General features: G+C 33.0%; 3 protein-coding genes across 4 annotated transcripts in view; all 3 read left to right on the plus strand.

Moving 5' to 3' along the window:
• gogo (thrombospondin-1 like protein golden goal) overlaps positions 1 to 20,780 on the plus strand; it is a 193,071-nt gene that overhangs the window by 126,151 nt on the left and 46,140 nt on the right. The gene's annotated exons all lie outside the window — the stretch shown is intronic.
• LOC149373177 (chymotrypsin-1-like) lies at positions 12,498 to 13,715 on the plus strand. The gene is made up of 4 exons (XM_089597734.1): positions 12,498 to 12,549; positions 12,715 to 13,034; positions 13,131 to 13,439; positions 13,533 to 13,715. Exons 1-4 carry the CDS (start codon positions 12,498 to 12,500, stop codon positions 13,713 to 13,715), a joined length of 864 nt encoding a protein of 287 aa, XP_089453860.1.
• Positions 17,276 to 18,488, plus strand: LOC149373178 (U6 snRNA-associated Sm-like protein LSm4). 2 transcript variants are annotated; one of them, XM_089597688.1, is made up of 5 exons: positions 17,277 to 17,398; positions 17,489 to 17,530; positions 17,604 to 17,702; positions 17,909 to 18,083; positions 18,341 to 18,488. In XM_089597688.1, the coding sequence occupies exons 1-5, from the start codon at positions 17,396 to 17,398 to the stop codon at positions 18,418 to 18,420; spliced, it is 399 nt and encodes a 132-aa protein (XP_089453814.1). In that variant the 5' UTR covers positions 17,277 to 17,395; the 3' UTR covers positions 18,421 to 18,488. The 2 variants fall into 2 exon arrangements, with proteins under 2 accessions (XP_089453815.1, XP_089453814.1); XM_089597689.1 differs by lacking the exon at positions 17,489 to 17,530 and having other exon boundaries at positions 17,276 to 17,398.

Genomic DNA, 20,780 nt, shown 5'->3' on the forward strand with positions numbered 1-20,780 from the left:
TTTTAAACAACAGTACACAATAATTTTTTTTTACATTTTAGTGCCAAATTAAAATTTTCAGAGACGTTAGAAATTTTATAAAATTCTAAAAAAACCTGTTTTTGAATGGTACATCAAAAAAAATTTTTTTTAACAAAACACTTTTTTTTAGTAGCCGCAAATTTTTTCATATTTTTAAAAATGATTGAACAGGTCCAAAAAAATGAGAAACTGTGATTTTTTGAGTTTTCCTGCATGTCACTAAGATAAATTAACGAAAAAATCTCCATAAAACCTTTACCTTAAATAATTTTTTTTGCAATAATTACAGTCTTGTATTTTTTGGACTCTCTCCACCACTTTTAAAAATCTAAAAAAATTTATGGAAAAAATGTGGGTTTTATTGAAAAAAATTTTTTTAGTTGTACTACTTAGAAAGGTTTTTTTTTCTTAAATTGTTTAAAATTTTGAAAGTCTCTGAAAATTTGAGTTTGTTTCCGAAAATTAAAAAAAAATCATTGTATATTTGTTACGTAAAAGCGCATTTTTGTAAATTTTTTCGGATTTTTTTTGCTTCCAAGCCGAGAAAATAAAAAAAAAAAACTAAGAAAGAGTTCTCGTCCGATCACATTTATCAGAGTGATCTGAAGTCCGGAAATGCTACATAAGAACATTTTCTCATGCAACTTTCCGACCCAAAAAGTTTAAGTCAAAAAATCGCTTGGAATACTTTTACCTCCCTTACTAAGCTAGACCAAAATAATAGACCCTTAGAACGCATCAATTATTAAAAAAAATTACGATTTAAAAGAAAAATGTGATTCAAGTTTTGGAAGAAACTTAATTTTTATAAAATTGTTGGGATAGAGAGCTTCCATGTTTTATAAACTATTCTCTTTTAATCGTAAATGATGCAGTAAATGAGGGTATCAATTTTTTTCATTCAGTTAATAAATTTGCTCTTCCACTCAGCCATCACTATGACGTCAAACAAAGACGATTCCATCGGCTTTAATGTTATTCAAAGCTGTTCCGACAAAACAAGCCCAATCATCAATTTCCTTGTCAGGCACCATACACCCCACGCATCTTTCAAGACAGAAAAAAAAAAAAACAGACAGCTGTATGTTCTTTTTTTTTTATCACTAAGGGAAGCAACGAAAAAAAAATCCATACGCTCGAGACTCGTCGACGACGAAGACGAGTGGCACTCGATGCCGCCCGAAAATCTCTGGGGGATGATTCCTTATACCGACTGGCTGAAAGTTTAGCGTCGTCGCTCTCCGATTAATGATCGCGATATGAACCGAAAGAGGGCCTCGGACGAAAGTTTTCCGTATAAGTGGAGGCCGGTCGGGATTAGTCGCGCTAGAGTGGGCTCTCGACCCTCCCTGCCGGCCTCTCTTTGCGCCAAGTGAAAAACTTTTCGACGAAAGATTAATCGATATCGAGTGGTTGTTTTGCTCTTGGAGGGGACGAGGTGGAAAGTTGAGACAGTTTTTTTTTTTTAATGGGCTTTGAAAAATGTGTAATTCATTCGATGGTGAGAAAAGTGTAATCGTCCCATTCACGTGTAACCGAGCGAGAGAGGACGAGCTTGCAAGCTTGAGAGGCGTGATTTTGCGATCCATCAATTTTCATCTCTTGTGGAAAGGAGTGCGATGAGAAAAAAAAAGTAATAATAATAATGGCGGGATGCTCGTGTGCTATCCATCACGTGGTACAATGAAGCGCGCGCTGAGAGCTCGTTTGATTTATTAGCGCTGCAGCTTGAAATTTTGCAACCACGTGTATACGAGATTAATGCTACACGCGGCCCAGGGCGTTGCATGGGTAAGTGCTTTCGGTGGAAGGTGTGGGTAATGATTGGGAAATGCTATTTTGGTTTTAGGTCATTGTCCCAAGTTATTGTCGATTGTATGGTTTTAGGGGGATTGAACGGACAACTTGTTGAACAGAGGGTCTATAATCAGGAATTGCATATGTAAAAACTAGGTGTAAAAACGTGCGAGTAGGTAAATATTGAAGTACAAATAAAATAATTTTTTTAAATCATACAGTTTCTAATGATATCAAAAATAAGAAAAAAAAACCTTTTTTTATTCAATTTTTTATAAGTAATTTGTTTCGGAGTTTACGGAATTTTTTTATAAAATATGGATTTACTTTTAATACTTTATTATTATATTTTAGAAACCACAACAACATAACAAAATATTCTTGAGTAAGAATTATTACCTTTTTTTTCCATCCAACCAATTCAATATTTCTATTTATTTTGATGTATTTTTATTTATTTATTTTTTTTTTTTTTTTTCCATGCAATACAAGGTAAAAATCAATTTGAATAAATACTAACGCTTTTTCTTGAGTAAAAATTCAAATAATTGACATGAATAATTTTATTAAATAAAAGATTTTAGAAAATTAATTAAAAACTAGTCAATGCTAGTATAACTTTCCAAAATGTCATATAGCCTTGAAAACACTTTATTGTCAAAGTCATAAAAAAATTTTTAAAAAATAAGAAAGTAAATACATGCATCTTTTGGAGTTTGTGATTAATGGCAAAATTTAAAACATTGAAAACTGTAGTCACGTTATCAAGAGAGACAGTGGGTTCTTGCATCATAACAATTGTTGAAAAAATTTAAATTTACAAAAAATGGTAATTAAAACAAGCTTCAATGTATTTGTTTCCAAAAAAATTTTGGAAATGAAAGTAGCGGAATCGATAAAATACCCGATATTTCTTATTCTCGTTCCACGTTGAATTTTTTCGATAGAGATAGAGATATGCAACTTTAAATGGTATCACAAATAAATTCCTGATATAAAATAACTATCTCTGTGAGATACCAAACTGCTCATAACGTATATTCTTATAGTAGTAGAAATGCTATTTAAATGAATTTGACAAAACTATACATTAAGACTTTGATGAAGTTTGGAGCAAACATTTTAATGATTTAGTGTGGGTTAAATTTACGAACTCCATAAATTTCTCGGTCTCCATAAAAATGCTTATTGAAACATAAACCAGTCTTAGTTCAATATCTCTGTATCTGCGTTTTGTTAAAACCACTACAGTACCACTGTAGAAACTAAAAAAAAAAAAAAAAAAAATCAATTGTCTTAACATTTTACACTTTTAAAAACACAGTAAAAACTAAGAGCTCATAATAGTAACAAGCATAAGCCATCTGATAAACATCAAATGCTACGAACCGTAAACCGGAATCTACAAATATTCATCGTAATTTGTCCACAAAAAAAATCTTGACACCTTTTGCTGAAAACCAAAAACTATTAAAATATCGAAACGCCACAAACTTTTTTTACTTACTTAGTCATTTCTCAGATCTCGTTAACGAGGCAGGCAAAGCCTCAAATGATTTTTAAACCCACCCTCCCGGTTAATCCTTAAGCCCACGAGGTTTAATAATTATCACTCAGTGAAGAAGACGAGCAGAGCTGTGACGGCGAAAGTCCATTCGTTAACATTTCCCTAAAGGTATATACATGGAGTAAAAGCTGAAAAGACCCGTCTGATAATGAATGCTCGCAAAGGCCAGGATTGTGGATTAAAAAATTCGGGCTGACCATTAGTCTGATGGTGCAAAAGCAAGGTTTCCAAAGCTCCCGGCATAATCTTCCGGACACGGCGAAGGAGCTATTATCACGTGTGTTTTTTCCCTTCTTGCGAACACAAAGCGCCCGCTTTTGGACTCTTATCAAACACGTACGTTGCACTAATTGAAAGTGGGGGACTACGCATCATAAGCTCCGAGCTCGTTAGAAGTAGCTGTTTTTTTTTTTTTTTTATAGTTTGTTTTATGTGTTTCGGTTTTCGTTTTTTGAGGATATTTTAAAATGGTTCTATGAGCATTTTAGATATTGGAAGAATTTTTAAAGACTATCTGAATGATTTTTTTTTTTTTTTTTCCAATTATTCTTGTCCACTTCTGGGCTTGGAAATCAGTGGAGTAACATACCTTTAGTCGGACAGTAGTACAAATGCATTCATCGAACAAAACTTTGATGGAAAAAATCACTAACGGTGCTGTTAAAGAATTTTTAAAATAAAATCTAATAAAAGCAAATTTATAGACGATTTTTTTTATCGAGAGACCCTAAAAAGTAGAAAACAATAAATTAATATCCCGAGGGATGGTATAAAAAGTCATATTTCTAAAACTCAGATAATTATTTAGGAAAAGTTTTAATATTTTCCATTAACGAAAGATCAACATTGAGAAATATTTATGATTTACTAACGGATTTTTCAAACAATTCAAAATGTTTATCTTTGCTAAAGAGAGAAATATTCACATTTTTTGCTCGAAAGCTACTTAACATTTCCCTTCCTTGAATCATTTTTTAAAATACCTCATTATTTGTTCTCTGCTTCAGTCTAATGGTTTACCAAAAGGCTTTTTATAATAAATATGTTATTTACTCGATTTTAATCTATAATTTTAAGCAACAAATGAAATGATTGTGTAACAAAAAGTTCTTAGTACAACATTTGAGCTTTTCAAATATGTCTACAATCTATCAATCATTATGTATAAACTATTTTTGCAGTTAGGCAATTCATCAATTTAAGAGATAGAAGGACAAAAATTTTATTACAATAGAAATGATTGAAAAAAAAAAAATCGGTAAAGTCTATATCATTTTTCGCTACCACTGCAGCTTCGAGTTCAGCGAAAGCATTTAAATCTCGAGAAACCAAATTCTTTACACTCAGTGAGAGGGTGAAAAAAGTCCCTTTGCCCGCAGAAACTGGCCTAATTAAGATAACAGTAGGACCCGGATGTAATTGAAAAGTTTCCCGTTTCCACGCGGGCTTGGAATAGAAGCTCAGCGGGTGCAGGAGAGCAGATAACAGAGACCTTTTCGAGGAGTAATTATGTAGCTGTGGTGGCGTTGCGACATTTTTTTCTTCCCGAACGGGCCGCAATGTTTTTCTTCTCCCACCGCGTTGGTCTCTTCTGACCTGGTGTACAGCGATTTTTGGATCACAATGGTGCGAGTGGCCTTTTTCGAATATGGCACTTTTTTAAAATCTAATTTTGACTAAAGAAAAAATATATTCAATCAATCAAACCATCGATTATCATTGAAATTATTTATGATTTAGTTTTGAAAATTGAAACCTATACTGATAAAATATTTTTATATAAAGATTTAGTTTTTATTTATTTTTTGTACATTTTTTAACATTTAATGACAAACATTTTTGTGAAAAACAATGAGAAAAGTGCCATTTTTATATGACACATATTGTATTGTATATTTACCAACAGCACAATACGTGTAACAATACATCAACTATTTGTAAAAAAAATAAATGTTTTACGATGAAGTAGCAAATACAGAAATTATAGACCTCTAAAAAACTCTTATTTATTATTCACCTTACGTAATACACATAATCATTTTACGAGGTTTGAAAAAATAAATATTTCTAAAATTGCGTTGTATTCCCACAAGAAGTGAATAGTAAAGTTATTGTTTATTCAGCAAGACGGCACAATATTTTTCTGTACGCTAGAGTGGTATATCTTAAAATACTAAAAATCTAAAAAAAAAAAAAATAATAATACCTAAATTAAATACATAAATAATTTAAAAAATAATTTTCTGGAAACATTCTATTCAACGCAGTATGTAAAAAAAAATTTGCAACATCTGTATGAATTAATAATATCTTTTTATGGAAGGAAACATATACAAAATAAGAATTAGCATTTATTAATTTAAATCACAGACTTTAAAGTACTTCTTAAGTAATGTCTAATTTTTTATCTCTTTTTATATTTTAAATTCATATGTATATGTAATTAAATGAGATTGTTTATACTTTAATTTACTGATGATAATTATATTTATTATAATTTTATGATAATAATATTACAATTTTTATAATGAATAATTTCAAGTATTTGTATTTGCAATACTTTTGAATTGGTCAAAATATTCTCATAAGCGAAATTCTCAAACCAAAAACCATACGTTGCAGTATTGTAAAAAAGGCATTGTAAACAAAATGTTATTAATTTTAATTTAATGCGAATTTAAGTCTGTAAAAGATATTTAAGTAATGGACGTTTGATTTAAAAAAATATTGTATTAACGTGACGGTCCCCGCAAATCAAAAATTATTACAGAGTCGCTGACGTATGTTTCGTTGAATGATTTTTTAAGTTTGAAAGAATTTATTGTACAAAAATTTGCACCCAAAAACAAAAAAAATGTAACGTTTTTGTAAATAACACTAAATATGTTGCAATAAAGTTTTTTTGTACCGATAAACGTATCAGTCATGCTATATATTAAACAAAATCGTACTTCGAGTAAAAAATCAATGTACTATCAGCACGTATGTTATTAAAAAGATTATTATTGTGATTACAAAAAAAAAAAAATAAAATAAAAAAATAAAAAACATTAATCTTTAATAAGCAACAAGCAACCAACCTTTGTCCAATGGAACGCCCGACAAGTACGAGATCGAAAGTCAACAACCGAGAAAAAAGACTGAGAAAAGCTCTTGCGAGCACGACTGTTGCTCCGAAAATAAAACTTTCATACGGGCTTTTTATGCTCTGATGGAAAAATGAAAATAAATTCATTTCCTTTTTGTGATGCAATCGAGAAGTAAAACTGACTTCGTAGACTTGACTTAACTTGTTACAATTTTCAGCTTGATTTCTAGAACTTGTAGATAATTTTTACAAGTGGCATGTCGTATTAAAAAAGCTATTAGGTCTCACAGGTACTATGTAACTGAAAAACATTTATCAGACATTTTTTTTTATTTTTCCATACAAACACTAGTTAACGAAGATAAAGCAGATAAAAATTCAACCTTATGTGTTCACGATGTCATACTATAACCTCTCATTTTCAAAGCTTAGTTTGCTCTATCTAAATTAGTTTTTTCGTATAAAAAATATGTAATAATCTACATGACAGAAAACAAGTGTGCGAAGAAGGTCATTTTTGCCCGAACGAAGGGATATAATGTATTGTGTACACGGATTTTGTTTTTCGAGTGCCATACGTTAGTATGCAAATACTAGAGGGCGAAGAGACTACTTGTGCGAGAAAATTTACTTTTTTGTAATGGTGTGTGAAAAATAGTAATTTTCCACACATTACGAAAAATCTGGTACGCAATTGTGAGTTGACGTTACACTCGTGTCCAATACTGGTACGCCGTCGGTAGCTCATGTAAATAACTACATTGCACCTTTTTGGGGAAATCAAGCACTTTGCACACTTATACTTAGTCACGAAAAATGTAACTTCACGCAGATAGTGTCAAAAAGTTAATATTGACAGGTTCTACAGTCGCCCGAATACTATCACTCAAAGATTGTATCTAAAATTCTATATAAAAATAATCTCGTGGAAAAAACCCTCATTTTGCGCAGTTTTGACTTTATGTGCGATATTTTCACGCTACACTGCCGCGATGACCGTGGATTTCGCGGAAGCACAAACCTCTGTGCCCATACATAGGAACTGATAAATAACAAAAAAACCAACAGCAATAACAAAGCATGAAAATGCACGGAAAAAAAAAAAAAAAAAAAACTAGCCCACTGCTGATCGAAAGGAATAAAAGATGAACGAAACGCCAAGCACCGTGCTAAAACGCGAGCATCAAAATGCTTCTTCTTCTTCTTCTTCTCAGCCTTTAATGGGATCTGCAAACACTCGAGGGTAAACTGCTCAGCGGCCTCCGAGCGGTACTCTGCGAAAACTTTCACTCCGCGTCGCGCAACGCGCTTTTGATGAGCTGCTCGTGGCTTCGCGTGCTCAACTCGAGGAGCTTCCTATGCACTATAACGCGCTCCCCAGTGTGTATATATGTGTACGTTGTTTTAGTGTTGTTTTTTTTTCCTCCATTAATCTTCTAGGTTTTAGTTTGAGGAACTTTTCCGATGGCGACTTGATGCGTTTTCCGGAAAGTTGAAAATTTTCACGGAACATCGTTGTTTTATAATATTTTACGTATACCTTGGAACTTCTCGTACCTTCTTTAAAACGAAAAAAAATGAGCTAAGAACAAAGTTGCCTCAAAAAAAACACACATTCGTCCGTCCAGGTCCTGTTTGTATACATACAGTCTCGTATTAGCGAAGGAAAAAGTCGCTCGATGTGATCGGCCGGCTTGAAGATTGAAAAAGCGCCCAATATACCTCGCTGCATTTGTATCGATTTTGTTTTTTGCCTTTATTTCGATACTGTCAAATATGTTTGCACTGGAATCGGATAAAAGTATGTTCTTCTTCTCTCATATTCTTTACTCTTTGTCTTTCCCTCGAGCTTTTCCTCATCGACTAAACGATAGAGAGCTGGGGAGTGGGCATTTGTCTTAGTGCTTGCCTTACTTTTTGTCTGCTACCCCACACACCGCTGTTACCCCACTCGTACTGTTTACTCCAACGTGTAGGTCTGATATCCTCACTGCAATTATAAACTGCCATTTCTTTGCAATGTAACAAATTTTTTTAATACTTTATTCTTTCAAGTGCTGTTACAATTTATACTAGTAGTGCTGAGCCCCAATAGGGTACAGTTCTATTGCTCAAAGTTCATAAACTAATTGATTCGTTTTTTTCAGTTTATTGAGATTACATTGACTTTAGAGTTGAAATACATTGATGAAACTCATTAAAAATTAGCTCTTTGACACTTATTTATTATTGTACCCACATTTATATGGCCCAACAGAGGAGTACTATACAAGTGTGAAACTTGTGGTGATTAATTACATTATGATTGATGTTTTTTTTTTTTTTTACGTATTAAAAAGTAAGTATACATGTCATGTTCCTACTCGTTTACTGTAGTTAACAATGTTGTACTTATTACTTTGAGGTTTGGTGAGTTTTTCAAACTTAAAAACATCTTATAACATTATGTCGTTTGTTGAACATGTCGTTCGGCTCTCAGTTGTTTCCATCATCTTATAACAGTTACACATCCCGATATCATAGATACTGTCCTAATAAAAATCGCACAGAAAACCATCATACATACGTATGTTATTTCATACCACAAAAATGCAAACTCGGAGTAAACGCGAGGATGTACATGCATTGATCCCTCGGATGATTAATTCCAGCAAAATAATAAACCGTTATCCAATCACGTCAAACGCCGCAGGCCAACAAATGCGTCGCCATTCGTGAGGGTAATTGACCGTCAAAGTTCCTATACACCGCATCGGAAAAAACTTTATAATTTTATTTCAGCGGCCCGAAGTGGCGCCCGAGAAAGTTTCGTAAGTTGTTTGCGTGTCGTCCTCTATCGCGTTCCGAACTTCCTCGAAACTCGTACCTTCACTTCCTTTTTTTCCAATTTCAGCTCACGAAAAGGATTTTGTTTACGAAATCAACTGACAACTCTTTTTTTTCCACCTACAAGACACAGGTCAATGAGAACACACGTATTCGAGTTACGCACGAAATAGAAGACTATCGAGACCTTAATTGCATTCAAAGCTCCGCGTTGAATACATATATATACACATCCACTCTACAATAGCAGCGGATGCTTTGCGACCTGGAGCTCCGCGTGTTCGTCTTCGATTACAGCTACAGTGGGAGGTGGATATTGTAGAGCTTCGGCGATCGGTTTCCATACGATCGTCTATCGTATACTGTACGATTGACGCAATGCTTATACATGTTATATTTTTTGTTTGTTGCCATTTGTCGAAAAATATTTATTTAAAGAGCACATGGAAGGGTGTAAAATTTCACATGTGCAAGATTTTATTTATCATTATCATCTCTATAGGCTTAAGCGATGCGTACATCTCGAATTTCTACTTGTACAGTGTATGTGATGACGTAGGGAAAATTTTAAGTTTCACAGCCATGATGCAATTGATAAATAATACGTCACATAAATAATTACAGAAGTTAATAACAGATTGTAGAGTAGCCATTAATACATACAACTATTTTTGAAATTCTACTTGTTGAAAAAATGTAAGAACAATGTCATCTATTACACGAAGAAATGGATTGTTGTAATTTTTAACATGACACTATAGTCGGAAACTGAAAGCATTTAAATTTTTATAATGAAATTACAGTGATGAATATCTCAAGAATCGAAATTTTTTTTAGCGAATCACCGTAGTAAATTACTGTAATGAGTTGGAAAGTTTGTAAATCTCTAACCATTTAATAATACAAAAAAAGGTTAAAACTATATTACTACAACTACCCATAAAAATAGCTTGTTCAAAATCAATAATTGCACGATTTTATTTATTTAAAATTATAAAAGTTAGAACATCATAATTTTCACAAAACTTGTAACCGAAAATGTATGATAACAAACATTCAATTTGTTATACGTTCTATTAGCTCATACTATTATTATGAACTGATATTGAAATTATAAATGTTTCTTTATTGCAAACCAAAACAAAACAGTTTGATAATTAAGTAAAGTGACAGCTCATAAAATTTTTTTTTTTCTTTTTCGTCGTTAAATTTCTAATTAGAATTTTCGGAAGCTTGTCATGTAGTGAGATCTCATTACTAAATTGTTACCTACTGCAATAAAAATAATTTGCAGGCCAAAAGTAGAATAACCAAGCAAATTTTGCTTGTCTTATTTCAATTTATTGTGTAATATCTATAACAAGGAGCATCAGAACATAAAAGCCTCTTACTCTAGTAACTTATTCAAGTCGATAACAAGAGAAAATTAAGCTGCAAAATTATTTGATATATACACAAGGATGGAAAGGGACAAAAGACCTAAAAATACGAGAGCTCAAATGACAAAAATTCGAGCTCGCCAATCATCATCTAAACAAAACAGCAGATGATTTGAGACCAGCTAAATAATCACCACCTAAATCAATAAACTTAAGATTATTATTACGTGAACCACTTGGCAAGTGATTAAAAAATTGACAGGTAATTACGATAGATTGGTATGACGCATTTTTCTCTTCGTTTTTTTTATGATACAATGCGGTAGTCTCTAAAAATGTTATTTTACAGAAATTAACGAGTCTCGGCTTTTTTTTCATTTCAAATAAAAAAAAATTAAATAATTAAAAAATTATAGAGAAATTCCAGCGAAAATTACCATTTTGCACAGTGAATCGAACGAAAGCTGACAAAAAAGGAAAAAATTATTATTTGCAACTGTAAAAATTATTGTTTCAACAGTTAAAATTATGGTTCGAAAAGTAAGAATTATAATAAGAACGGTAAAAATTTCTATGCTGGAAAGTAAAATTTACTAACCGATCCTTTTGAGGTTTCCTGTTTCATCATAGTAATTTTTACTATTCTAACTATAATTCCAACTATTCAAATCATAATCTTTACTGTTAAAAATGATAATTTTATCCTTTTCTCCAACTTGCATCTGATTTACTGTGCGGAATAGTAATTTTTGCTGAAATTTCTCTATAATTTTACAATTTTTTTTCTCTCAGTGTACCCAATATTCTTACTCTGTACACACTGTTATAACCACTACAACTTTTACAGTATGGTGATTCCTCTTATTGTAAAAACTTTTGATAGCAGGATAGCTGGTAATATTAAATATTTGTAAATGATTTCTTTCAAACTATTGATAACTATACTTTTCTTCTGAATTTATTCAAAAAGTGCTTACTTTGACTACAACATTTGTGAACTCGCACTATTATTTTACTTTGAGTTAGTCGAAAAATTTGATTACGTACATACATACATTCATTATGTGATCAACTTCAATCACCCTCCTGCCAAGTTCAAAATTTGTTTTGCATCGAAAATAGACGATTTTTAAGTAGTAACATTTTTCGCTCAGACAAAAATATAGTATAAATCACACTTGTCTACATTGATCGTGCTGCAAAAAATAAAATGAATATGAAGCATGTATGGAGAAGTTAGTCTCTCCTTTAGTTTTGCGTTATGTACCTTTACATGTTGTATTTAAAACCTATTTTCACGAATATCAAATAGTCCATGCATTGTTGAAACATTGATGATTGAATTCAATCTGACCTACAAAAAATGCTCTTCAAACATTATATCATTGGTGGGTGACACGTGCAGATAACGAAATTTTGATTTGAAAAATTAATCGATTGATCGAGACCATGCAAAATTCGCTTATTGTCTATAAAATCATACCGATTCGCGTTTAATTTCGTAAAATTACGATTTTCTTTTGTGTCTGTTAATCGACTGTTTCTTTAATTCGCAAAATATTTCTCGTAATGTTTACATAAAAAAAAAAAAAAAAAAAAAAGCTGTTTGCTTTGAATTTCAATTTAATCCTCACAAAAGTCTAAATGTGCACGCAAACACGCACAGGAACACATGTGCAAGATTTATGACATTTCTCGATCTGCATTCGGACACAGCTGGGTATTTATTGGATGCGTCCATTTCCTCGGCTATGCATTGTATAAATGTCGTTTGGTCGGTAATTTTTAAGAAGATTTTTTACCTAAAAATACTGCTACCATGAAATTTCGAGTTATCATCGCTGCCGTCCTGAGCCTTTCCCTACTCATAGGTGAGTGCGTATTTGATACTTTTTGAAAATCGCCAATTATTTTTTACAAAGCAATTGGACGCATGTAATTGCTCGAGGTACACTTGAAAAAAGCAAGAAACAGATCATCATCTTAATGTGAACGATCAAGTAGACTTTAATCTTGTGAAAAATTTGAATTTCCAGAAACTGAGGCACGGGCTCGCATTTACGATGGAAGCCCCGACGATACGCACAGGCAAAAATATGTCGTTTCGATCCAAAAATCCTTAAACGAAGAAACGGAATTGAAACACATTTGCGGTGGCACCATAATCGACAAGTTCTACGTTCTCACTGCCGCCCATTGCGTTATCAATTACAAAAGTCACCAGCTATTTGTACTCACCAACCAACTGGATGATTCCGGTGCTCCTGTAGTTCACGCTGTTGCCAAGTACATGTACCTCAAGACCTATCACACCACGAGCTGCCGCTCTCAAGAGAACGACATTGCTATATTAAAGGTAACGGCACGAAGTCAAGTTCCGTGGCTTATTTCCGATTAAATATCTGCGTATCTTTTTTAAATTTAAATCAAACGGTGAAACGCAAAATTTCAGATGGAAGTGGACTTCCACATGACCAACGATTTCATTTACCAGCAAGTTGATTTACCGGAATATGACATTGATTACGAAGATAGACAAGTTGTATTTAGTGGTTTTGGTGCCGAGGGTGACAAAATAACGAACGAAACGTCAACCGATCCCAGTGGAGATTCCAGCTCTTCTTGGGCATATCCCGATAAGCTCAAGTATTTCGAGTCCACTGTTCTTCCCATCCAAGACTGCAAACAGATGATGGACGTAACTGTAAATAACAATCACATTTGCACAAACTCCCGTGGAGCAACTGGTTTTCCTTGTGTCGTAAGCTACATTTTTATGCTTATGCATTTTTATGATATAAAAAAATTTTGTACATAACGGTTTTTGTTTTATAAAAACTAATTTATTGTACAGGGTGATGGAGGAAGTCCTCTTGTTTATAGCGATGGTAATGGTGATACCATCATTGGTATTCGTACAAAATCAGACAGATGTGACGATGAAATGCCTCAACTGTTCACCAGAGTCTCGTCATATTTATGGTTTATTCGTCACGTTTTGGACCACAATTTCTCTTTCGACATCGAAGTCGTGTGAAAAAAAAAAAAAAAAAAAAAAAAACAGGATGGATCTTAATTGATAGTATTTATACAATAGCCAAAATTTTTTGGGATATTTATATTTCATGGTTGATTTGTTAACGATTTGGCATTGTATGTTATTCTAAACGTAATTTAAAATTTAACCTTACGATACATAAAATAGGAGATACAAAATTTTTATTTTTTCGTTCCATAATTATGTATTAATGATAATATTATTTCCAGAAATCTTGTAATTAAAATAGTGTTAATCTTAAATGATGTAAGGATTTTTATTTTTATTTAGTAGCATAATGTGATAATCATAAGTAGTGCAAATATTTTTTCAATACTTTTCTTACACATCAATATGTAATTATGTTAACTACCAAAATTTTCTTAAAATCACAAAAAAAACAACAATAAAGTAAAGAAGTGTTTTTTCATAGCATATCATTTGTAATGTAATACGGTTCCACTTACAGACTTTCTACTCCAATTCCCTTACACAGAAAAAAAACGAATTATTTATTATTCGTGGCATATATCTACTGTTAATCTTCACAATCAATTTTTCATGATCAGCTTGCGGTCCGAAAATTACCAATTTTTTTTCACATTTACTAATAATCAAATACAATTATTTTTCTATTTTCTTTTAAAAGGACAAACAATCGAACCATTACTTAAGATTATTTTCACATCGTAAACATATTCCATTTCAAATGTAGCTTCAATTGAATGCTATTATTTATAAAAAGATAATCCTAATCAAAGATAACCACGGTATCAATCAATCTTTTGAGATAAGATTGTCTACCGTTCGCACAATATCGTGTTTGCGAACGCCAAAAGAACTTTCGAGAACACCTGCTGTACGTACACTCCTTAAACATTAGGGATATAGGAGCTGTTCACATAGACATTTTTTGCTTAATTCAATGTGAACGTTCATATTGAAAAGGGTGTTCCACTGTTCTGCTAAACTCAAATTGAGTGAACAGACTGAACAGACCTATACCTCTTTTTCCATCAGGCAACAAAGCCTATATATATTTACATGGTTGCAACTACGTTGACAGACAGAGAACACAGCATAGGTCTGCTCAGTCTGTTCACTCAATTTGAGTTTAGCGGAACAGTGGAACCCCCTTTTCAATATGAACGTTCACATTGGGTGTAATCCGCAATCGCCGCCAGCAGTTACATATGTACGACGTGACAACGTTGCGTGGTTGGGGGCGCTACTGTCGATTTGCTGGTGATGTGATCCGCAATCTCACCAGCAGTAAAGCAGACGACGTCGGTCTACTAGCTCTTTTTCGTGACATTTTCTGATTGTAAACAAAGCAAAGCAGACGATAGAATGTCGGAAAATGTCACGAAAAAGAGCAAGTAGACCGACGTCGTCTGCTTTACTGCTGGTGAGATTGCGGATCACATCACTAGTAAATCGACAGTAGCGCCCCCAACCACGCAACGTCACGTCGTACATATGTAACTGCTGGCGGCGATTGCGGATTACACCCATTGAATTAAGCAAAAAATGTCTATGTGAACAGCTCCATAAGCTCTTACAGTCTAAAATATATCGCATTACTTGCATGAACTCCAACTTTCTGCTGTGTGGTGAATTCGTCATGAGACGCGACTACTAGCGCCGAAGAGCCCGTATAAATGTGAATGAAGTGGCTAAAGTTGAGAGTAAAACCTCTACCATTTTACGAGTTTAAAAGAAAACCGCGAAAATTTAGCACCATTCCACGATGTAAATAAGCATCATGTGGCAATAACTGGAACTAAAATCTATCCCACGCGTCTCATGATGAATAAGCTACTGTGTTAATGAAGATAATTTTCCAACAAACTATACATTTGCATCATGCACAGCATAGTGGCTACTTTTGAAACAGAGGGAGTAAAAATCTGGGGGAAAAAATTTACTCTAAAAACCGTTTAAAAATAAATGTAAAAGAAAACTTCAATTGTTTATAAGTCCAGAAAAATATAGAGTAGGAAAAACTGTGTGGCGTTTTGAAGGGGGAGGGGGGATTGAATCCAAGAATAAAGTTAATCCTAACCAAGTCTACACAGTCTAATTTTCTTGTCTCAACATGTACTTTCGTGTAAAAATAGTGGCAGACACAACAGACTGGCGGTAATTCACGATCCACCATGTGAGTAAACTAGGCTGTAAAACAGTATACTTAAGTAACGATTAAAAAAAATATCTGCCACTTGCTGCTTGCCACATAAGCTCCCCAACGGTCGCACAAACGTTACATACTACTGGCAGACATTTTCCCCCTCTCCCTCCTTCTAAACCATTCTAAAAGGGATTTTACATGATTTATTACTATCATTATAATTATTATTTTACAACGTTATTATTATCATTATTATTATCATTATTATTGCTGTTTGTTATTAATAATGGTTGGTAGGTGATAGATGCCTCTGATGGAAAAACTGTGAACAAGCTGAAATGTACTAATTATAAGTCAAACTATGTATTTATAATTTTTTATGTAATTTTTTATAGTACATGTTCAAGCATGTGAGCTTGTATTTCTTTTTTTTTTTTCGAACGTTTACACTACTTAAGCGATTTTTATGAGCACATTGAATTAAATTACCATGGTATGAAATAGCGAGTCGATTCTATTAACCCAATGAGTAAAACACTTAATCCTACCTCCCATTATCCATGTAAAACCCATATATCCCTCTTTAATAATTTGCTCTTCTGGTAGAACAAAAATCCAAATAGTTATTTACGTAACAAGTGCGGAAAAGACGATTTCCCGCACGAGTAGTGATTGACTCACACGAGTGCCGGAGTTGACGGGAACGAGTACCAGTTGAGCACACGAGTGCGTAGCATGAGTGTGATCGCAAGGTACGAGTTACCGTCACCGGCCACGAGTGCGAGTCTATCACACGAGTGCGGGAAATCGTCCCGCACGAGTTGCGTACAAGTTTTTTCGCAATGTGTGAGGAAAATAGGTACAAAATAGGTTTGAATTTTTATTTCCAGTGTGTAGCAAAATTTTTTCCGGTGTGTGGCAAAACCTTTTCCACACACCTTTTCCGCACACTGTGCGGCAAAAACCTTTGCCGCACACTTTTTCCACACACTGTGCGAACTATCGGTACGTAATTTATTAATTTAAAAGAAACTATGTCACAAATTTTTATCGAACTCACATTATGAACTTCTATTTTCAATTTTGCACAATGTGTGATCAATTTGTGACAGATTCAACAGCTAATTTAAAGATTATAAATTTTTTCATTATACTTTAAACTTTTTTCCATACGAGTTGCCAAAAAGTTTTAATTCTATCAAAAGAGCCAATTTTCATCTACAAGTTCATGCAATAACATCGCTGCTATTAATTAGTTTTCAAAAAAAGTCCAATTTACCTGCACTATACTTACGGACGCCAGATGCAGTCAGACACAGCGATCTAAACGCTATTGTAGATGGACCTTAAAGCGGGAACCAGTAGGAACACTGGATTACTGGACTCCGTTTTTCGAAAAACGATCACGTACGAACATTCTCAAACGAACGAACCTACCACCGTGTGAATTACAGAGTTAAGAACAGGCTTAACGTGCTGACGTGTCTTGATTGACATTTCATCAAAAAACTTTGTTTGAGCATAGAACGTGCCTAGAAACCAAAAGAAAATGGTAAGACATTCTGCAAATTAATTGTATTCGTTCAATAAGCTATCCTAGCAAGATTGTCCATTTATTTTAACTATTCTTTGTTCATTATAGCTACCACTATCCCTGTTGCGTGCAGCACAATCTCATCCTGTAGTGAGTCTTGTCAAGTTCAGATACATTCCTTTGTTCAAATGCTTCATTTTTAATTGTCTTATTGAACTTTCAGTTGGTTGAACTGAAGAGTGGAGAGACTTACAATGGACACGTGGTACAGATTGACAATTGGATGAACATCCAGCTTCGAGATGTTATTTGTACCTCAAAAGTAAGTTTTTTTTATCTGATCAGAGCTTGCATCGTAGAACAACAAATAGCTTCATTTATGTTCCTACAAATAAACTTGGGAATAATACTCTAGCATGGTGTGTTTTTAATTTTTAGACATTACCATGAATGTAGATTTCATTGCTTTATTTCACGTTCTAATAGTTTCTCCAATAACTGTACCGACTAATTGATTTTAACTCACAGGATGGAGACAAGTTCTGGCGAATGACAGAGTGTTACATACGTGGGAACACGATAAAATATCTACGTATGCCAGACGAAGTGATTGATATGGTCAAAGATAACGTACGGATGAAATCAAGACTCCAGGGAGAAATGAGAGGGAACAGAGGAGGACAACATCATAGAGGTGGTCGAGGTTTGTATAATTTGTTGACAATTGATTGAATAAAATATTTTTTATTGTATCTAATGTAATTTGTAAACTTTTTATTTTTTGTAAATTTTCTTATATTGCTTTGAGATTCATTTTAATATTGCTTATACAACTCAATTGTGATAAAAAGCACATTGTTACTGGTAGGAGCAATTACATTTATGAATATAATAAAACGTTAGAATAATTCAGTAATGTCGAACCGTAATTCTGTTCTTACCAAACATTGTCTTTTACAGGATCTTTTGGAGGACGAGGTGGACGAGGTGCTGCTTCTAGAAGAGGCATTGGCCATAGAGGAGAAAGACAAAGATTCTAATTGAAGTTAACATTAATTGTTCCTCTTGAGTAAATCTCAACAAGTAAAATAAATGATTTGGTAGTAATCATCCCTGTGTATTCTTTACTTTTCCTTCATACATCAAACATGGTTTTAATCAACAATGGTGAGATATGCAAATGTCTGTAAGTATATCTGGGATTAACTAAAGAACAACACAGCTAAACGAATATGAATGAAATGCTTGTTACATGAGGGCAGAATTCACCATTTACTTAGGGAGTATACTGTGTACACTTACTGGACGAGTGACGATTGTAATGATGAGACGTGTACTGTCTTAATTTCCAGAGGTATGCATTTATGATCCTTGATATGCCAGTCAATTTTTGTAAAGTTATTTTATATGAGAACAAAGTACATTACCAGAGTACATTGCTTGAGAATAAAAAATGTCGGGTTATTAATGTAAATGTGTTTTTCTTACGAAATTTTAGGATTTTTTAAACTAAATAACAAAGCCATCAGTTCCAAAAAGGCCATCCTTTAAAAGTATTTAAACGATTATATATTAGTTGGTACTAATGGCTACTTTCCAGTCTTCTGTTTACGTTTTTGCAACCATTGCGAAAATAATCGACTAAAAAGATACAACCGGTTCACTTTTAAGCCAATCGATTCATAAATTCATATAAATAATTTATCATTTTCAACAGGTATTCACAAGTGCTAAATACTACTATTCAATATTAAATATTTAGTGTAGCCGATTTTAAAGCAGTTACAGTATTTTGCTGATCTTGACACAGAAGAATTTTCTTCATCAAATATTATCTGTTGACACATCAATAAAGCTATGAGTGGTATCAAATCTATATTTATTCTCCAACAAATTCATGATTTTTATCATCGGAGACTTATGAGATTTAATGGAACAGCTGTTATTACATTCCTAAGACCTGTGTGGTTACCTCATGAAGATAAGCTTAACGAAAACAGTTAAGTAAACCGGCATAGGAGCAGTCAATCATCGAAATATTATTTCGTTTTCAATGAAGTGCAATCCTTTTCTTAATGTCATGTTACATATATACTAACTGTTGAGTATGGAATAGTGAAGCTGTAAAAAATATACAAAATTTATTAAATAATACTATTTTACACGAAATAGATTTTCTCAGGCACGGACTCACACTATCGTCTAAATATCCTTGAAAAAGGCAATAAATCTTTAAAAAATATATGCAGGTATATTACTTTATATATTTGATCTGGATATTTTTTGACTAATTTATCAGTTATATCGTTGGTTTTTTTTTTTTTTCACTTTATCTACCATAATTTATAATTTGATATCAATTAATAAAAGTTTGTACTCTAATTAAAGTACCAAAGTCTATTGTTAAGGATTTTTTGCCTTTTTCAAGGATATTTAGACGTTAATGTGAGTCCGTGCCTTATACGATGTGAGAAAATCCATCTCGCGTAAAATAATATTTTCAATAAATTTTGTGTATTTTTTACTTAAAATCTGTTGTTGCTTTTTCGTCTTCGACACAGTATACGCCCTACTTATCACGTAGAATATTTTATACAATTTGTTATTTTTTTTTTTTTCTTTTTTTTTTTTTAAAACGACACATCTATCCTGATTCCGTGGTGTTACTTTAATTGTCGTACAAGTGGAAAAAGTATAATTTTATTCATTAGACTGTACGGGCAAAAGATATTTACTCCACACTAGGGGAAATATTTTAAATATTTACATTGTATACGGTACGAAAATTTCTGCAATACTGATGAAAAGTTGTGCAATACTATTTTAAACATTTTAATACATTTTTGAATTATTTGTAATAAGCAATACTTAACGTGTTGTAAAAACATAACTATGAATTTTGAGAAACGGTTTTATTTTCAATCCAAGGAAATTGGTGGAATTTTTGACGAAAAATGAGCGGTACTTCTTGTACTTGCATAACGATTGTGCGAGGAAGTTTTGTTTTTTTAATATTTCTTTGAGCAGGTGTTTCTCAATTTCAGAAGTTAGGCCTCTGATTTTTTCTGAACTAATATCTCCAACAATGTTTCTGAGCCTTTATTGCACACCACTCCTTTTCTTTTCTGGAAACTCGGGTAAGGCAGAACAAATAACTTTTAGTAAGATAACCCTAGGATCATGGCATTTTCAACTGCTGTACGAATGATTTCTTAAAAAAAGGAGATACCATGAAAATTCCATTAAAAAAAAGTGGTTCACTGAAGAATGACATTTTATTGAAACTTCCTTTTGGCCTATTCGTTTACACTCAAAAAAAAAAAAAAAAAAAAAAAAATAGATATTTGGCAGTGGAAAGCTTTCACGGTGCAATTCTACAAATCTTCCAGCGACACAGAGC

Source organism: Copidosoma floridanum, unplaced genomic scaffold (assembly GCF_036245765.1).
Source record: "Copidosoma floridanum isolate Cflo_tuat_1 unplaced genomic scaffold, Cflo_Japanese_pri ptg000035l, whole genome shotgun sequence".
In the NCBI taxonomy this organism is placed as follows: domain Eukaryota; kingdom Metazoa; phylum Arthropoda; class Insecta; order Hymenoptera; family Encyrtidae; genus Copidosoma; species Copidosoma floridanum.

What these genes read in the sequence shown, in the direction of transcription:
- LOC149373177 (XM_089597734.1), top strand. Translation starts at nt 12,498, where the DNA reads ATGAAATTTCGAGTTATCATCGCTGCCGTCCTGAGCCTTTCCCTACTC. An exon ending in ACGACATTGCTATATTAAAG is followed by an intron (nt 13,035 to 13,130) that starts GTAACGGCACGA and finishes GCAAAATTTCAG; the next exon opens with ATGGAAGTGGACTTCCACAT. An exon ending in CAACTGGTTTTCCTTGTGTC is followed by an intron (nt 13,440 to 13,532) that starts GTAAGCTACATT and finishes TTTATTGTACAG; the next exon opens with GGTGATGGAGGAAGTCCTCT.
- LOC149373178 (XM_089597688.1), top strand. An exon ending in CAGCACAATCTCATCCTGTA is followed by an intron (nt 17,531 to 17,603) that starts GTGAGTCTTGTC and finishes TTGAACTTTCAG; the next exon opens with TTGGTTGAACTGAAGAGTGG. An exon ending in ATGTTATTTGTACCTCAAAA is followed by an intron (nt 17,703 to 17,908) that starts GTAAGTTTTTTT and finishes TTTAACTCACAG; the next exon opens with GATGGAGACAAGTTCTGGCG.